Here is a 4,119-nt window from a genome sequence, read left to right as displayed (position 1 = left end):
ACTGAGGGCTTTGTAGGGGAGGGGGTGGGGGATTGGGGTAGGCTGGTGATGGGTAGTAAGGAGGGCATATACTGCATGGTGCACTGGGTGTTATATGCAAGTAATGAATCATGGAAGTTTACATCAAAAACTAGGGGATGCATTGTATGGTGACTAACATAACATAATAAAAAATTATTATTAAAAAAATATTATTATAAAAAACCAGTGTTCTAAGGGAACCAGCCCAAATCATCATACAATGATCATATGATTCATCGTATGATGAATATTCATCATACACTATATCAAGTATGAGATACAATGAAGGGGAAATCCGTTATACACCACAGTTCTCCCCATCCCACAATCACATATCAACATATAAATGGCACAAAATACTGAAACCACTCTTGTCTCTTACTTCTAAAATTTAAAAAAAATGTGCAATAGGCTTATAACTTAAGATGTATGTTTGCAATGCTAAGAGGTACAAGGTACTGTGCAAGAAATATGGGGAAGATACAATTTTTACTTCACCTGGTCTATGCTCTCCTTTGGATAACAAACACATAAATATTCTAGATGTCTAGCTATACACAGAGTTCATTCTCTCTCTGTTGCATGAGTTATACACACCAGTATAATTGGTTAGTTAGAAATCATGCAAGATAGTCCAAAATATACATATTACAAAATGCAATGCACAATATAATAATAAAAAAGATAATATAGGAGCAACAGTGCAACAAATTCTGAGAGGAGGGGGTCCAGAATTAGTTTCCTTTAAAAATTTTCCACTTAGGAAAAAAAATTCAGAATGAAAATACATCTGAATGTTTCAAATTATTGTCTCACTTTTTTTCAAAACATGCTTATAACCACCTAATTTCAAAAAAAGGAACACTTTCAGGCAATTGTTTTATATTTCTCTTTCTAAAGGAATTAATTTGTTTTGTTTATTTGGCCTCCATGTGTCTCTCTTTAATAAGGAAGAGAAAATAATGAAGACAATCATCTATGAGCTTAATTTTAAAGAAAAGAGAAAGAAAGAAAGAAAGAAAGAAAAAGAAAGAAAGAAAGAAAGAAAGAAAGAAAGAAAGAAAGAAAGAAAGAAAGAAAGAAAGAAAGAAAGAAAACAGCCTCTGCCTAATTTCTACTCTGCTCATTTGGCTAAACAGGTAGGCCATGGTTTTCTGCTGATCATCAACACACACACACACACACACACACACACACACACACACACAACATCAGCATCATAAAATGTCACTATGATAGAGCAAGATAGAAGCAAGTCCACTCCATTGGCATATCTGAGCCCATGAAAATAAGAATGCAGTCCAAACATCAGAAATGATAATTATCTCCTTCTCCTAGTTGAAATCATCCATTGCTACTTATTTACCAATCACAGCTTAACAATGTTTATTCTATATGCCCCCTAAATAAATTTCCCTCATTTTCTGACTCAACCTAGGAAAAATCATATTTGTGTGATTTTTCATCAAGTACCCCCCAAAATCCCAAAAAGTTCTTCTAACATCCTCTTACTAACCCATGCTGTCCTGTCTCCTCATGCAATAAATTCAGCTTGCTCACCTACATGTTTGCTGAGAATGGTCTTCAGCTAGAAGGCATTAGGGGAATCCTTCTGTTCTTGTCTGTTATGTATTAATTTATTTAGAACTCCTCATTACATGCAATATAAAAAAATACCAACAATAATATATGGTTATTGTTTTCATGAAGTAAATTCTAGAGCAGGCATCAATGACATGAACTAGATTGTTTCAGGACGATTAGTAAGACAAAATGCCTGTATTTTAAAAATATTGCAGTGGAACACTAATTATAACTGATTTCAAGGGAAAACTACTGCCTGTGTCACAGAAAGTCTCAAAGTAATGCAATGTATTTTCTTTTTTTTTTAAAGATTTTATTTATTTATTCAACAGAGAGAGAGACAGCCGGCGAGAGAGGGAACACAAGCAGGGGGAGTGGGAGAGGAAGAAGCAGGCTCCTAGCGGAGGAGCCTGATGTGGGGCTCGATCCCAGAATGCTGGGATCACGCCCTGAGCCGAAGGCAGACGCTTAACCGCTGTGCCACCCAGGCGCCCCTGCAATGTATTTTCTTATTACAGAAATGACAGACATGATTTGATTCACAGACTGATTAATTTTATAATATTAGAAGAAATCTTTTTATGTGTGCTAACAGACAAATGCTCATGTATATGCATATATGGGAAGGAAAAAATGCATATATTTTTCGAAAGATGTTGGGATATATATCATGATATATATTTATGTGAGGTGGTATGTATATTACATTACAGACGTTAAAATTTAAAAGATACAAAATTGTAGCGACAACGAGAAAGCTAGGAATAGAATAGGAATGAGAGAAACACTTCACATTTACTGTGTTTAGTTGTGGAAGTTTTCATGAAAGAAAGTATCTTAGAAATATGTAAAGTGAAAAGTATAAATCATTAGTGAAATGGTAAGAAAGTAAATGCATTTTAGAAATCAGGAGCTAAGACTGTGTGTGATTCATAGTGGAACGAAAGAGAGAATAGGGAAACTTGGGCAGGAAATATCTATAAATGATCAGCAAAATCTGAGATGTTCTAGGAGATGATTCTGGAGTACAGAGCTGCCATTCCCTTTTGAAGCCACTAATGTTTCAGAAATGCAAAAACTTTCTGAATTCCTGTCTGCATCTCCTTGTTTCGGAAACTATACACAATTGGGTTTAATGTTGGGGTCACAAGAGTATAGAGTGCAGCTATCACCTTGTCCCTTTCAAATGAGTAGCTGGAAGCAGGGCGGATATAGGTGTAGATTACAGGGGAGTAGTAAAGGGACACCACTATGAGGTGGGATGAGCATGTTGAGAACGCCTTCCTCTTGCCTTCTGCTGTGTGGATGCGGAGAATGGCAGCAATGATAAAACCATAGGAGATGCAGGTGAGTGTGAAGTCACCTATGGCTAGGGTGATATCAGCAACATACACCATCACTTCATTGAGTCTCACGGGGCTGCAGGACAAAGACAGCAGTGGGGGTATCTCACAGAAGAAGTGGTCAATGGTGTTTGGCCCACAGAAGGTCAGCCTCAGTATGAGACCAGTGTGTACCCAGGAATTGGTTACTGAAATCACCATGGTAATGCTAAGCAAGGCCACACACATATGGTCGTTCATAATAGTTCTGTATCGAAGAGGGAAACAAATGGCCACATAGCGGTCATAGGCCATTGTGGTGAAGAGAACCATCTCAGCACCCAGGGACCACGTGAAGAAGAAGAGTTGGGACATGCAGCTTCCATAGGAAATGCTCTGTCCTGATGTTAGCATGGCTCCCAGCATCTTTGGTATAATGCTTGTCGTGCAGATGATATCCACAATAGCCAGTGCCAGAAGGAAAACATACATGGGTGTATGCAAGGTGGTGTTATAGATTATGGCAACGACAATAAGTGCATTGCCAAGAAAGGCCAGCAGGTACATGAACAGAAAGACAATGAAGAGAACTCTCTGCAGTTCAGGTTTTTGGGTGAGGCCCAGAATGATAAACTCAGTTACGATGCTGTTATTCATCCTGCTTTGATGATAGACATTGAAGAAAGTGAGCAACTGGGACTTAAAATGATCTGGGTGCTTTTATTGGGAGACATGTATATGTGTGTATGAATTTAGTGATTTGTGTGTTGATGTGATATAACTTTGTAGCAGGAATTCAATTTCAATGGAGTTCTGTCTTCCAGGAAGTATCCTCTATTCTCCAGGTGGATATCATTTTCTGATGCATGGTCTTCAATTAATGACTTCATTAAACTGAAGCCACTGGTCTAGAAAAAAAAGTTAAGAAAAATAAATATGTTCAAGTATTTCAATATTACCATTTTGAATTGAAACTTATTTGAGCATAAATCACATGTATATGAAATAGAATACAAATAATTGCATATCTCATAGCTGTTAACTACATGCTATCTTTCTTGAAACATAAGTGAGCAGAGATATCTAGAACAAAAGAAGATGACAGGGCTAATAATAGTGGGAAGACTTCAGGGGGAAAATGTCCAACAGAATATCCTGAGGCTGCATTTCCAGGGACCATTCAATAATTCCT

General features: G+C 37.3%; 1 protein-coding gene across 1 annotated transcript; it reads right to left on the bottom strand.

The window, feature by feature from the left end:
* Window positions 1-2,660: 2,660 nt before the first annotated feature.
* On the bottom strand, window positions 2,661-3,584 carry LOC123791144 (olfactory receptor 13G1). The gene has a single exon (XM_045795786.2). The coding sequence runs from the start codon at window positions 3,582-3,584 to the stop codon at window positions 2,661-2,663; it is 924 nt and encodes a 307-aa protein (XP_045651742.2).
* Window positions 3,585-4,119: the final 535 nt, after the last annotated feature.

The sequence above is a fragment of the Ursus americanus genome, chromosome 5 (genome assembly GCF_024610735.1).
Source record: "Ursus americanus isolate L20-20 chromosome 5, mUrsAme1.1.p, whole genome shotgun sequence".
NCBI classification, from domain to species: Eukaryota; Metazoa; Chordata; class Mammalia; order Carnivora; family Ursidae; genus Ursus; species Ursus americanus.
This window is presented reverse-complemented; position numbering and strand designations above follow the sequence as displayed.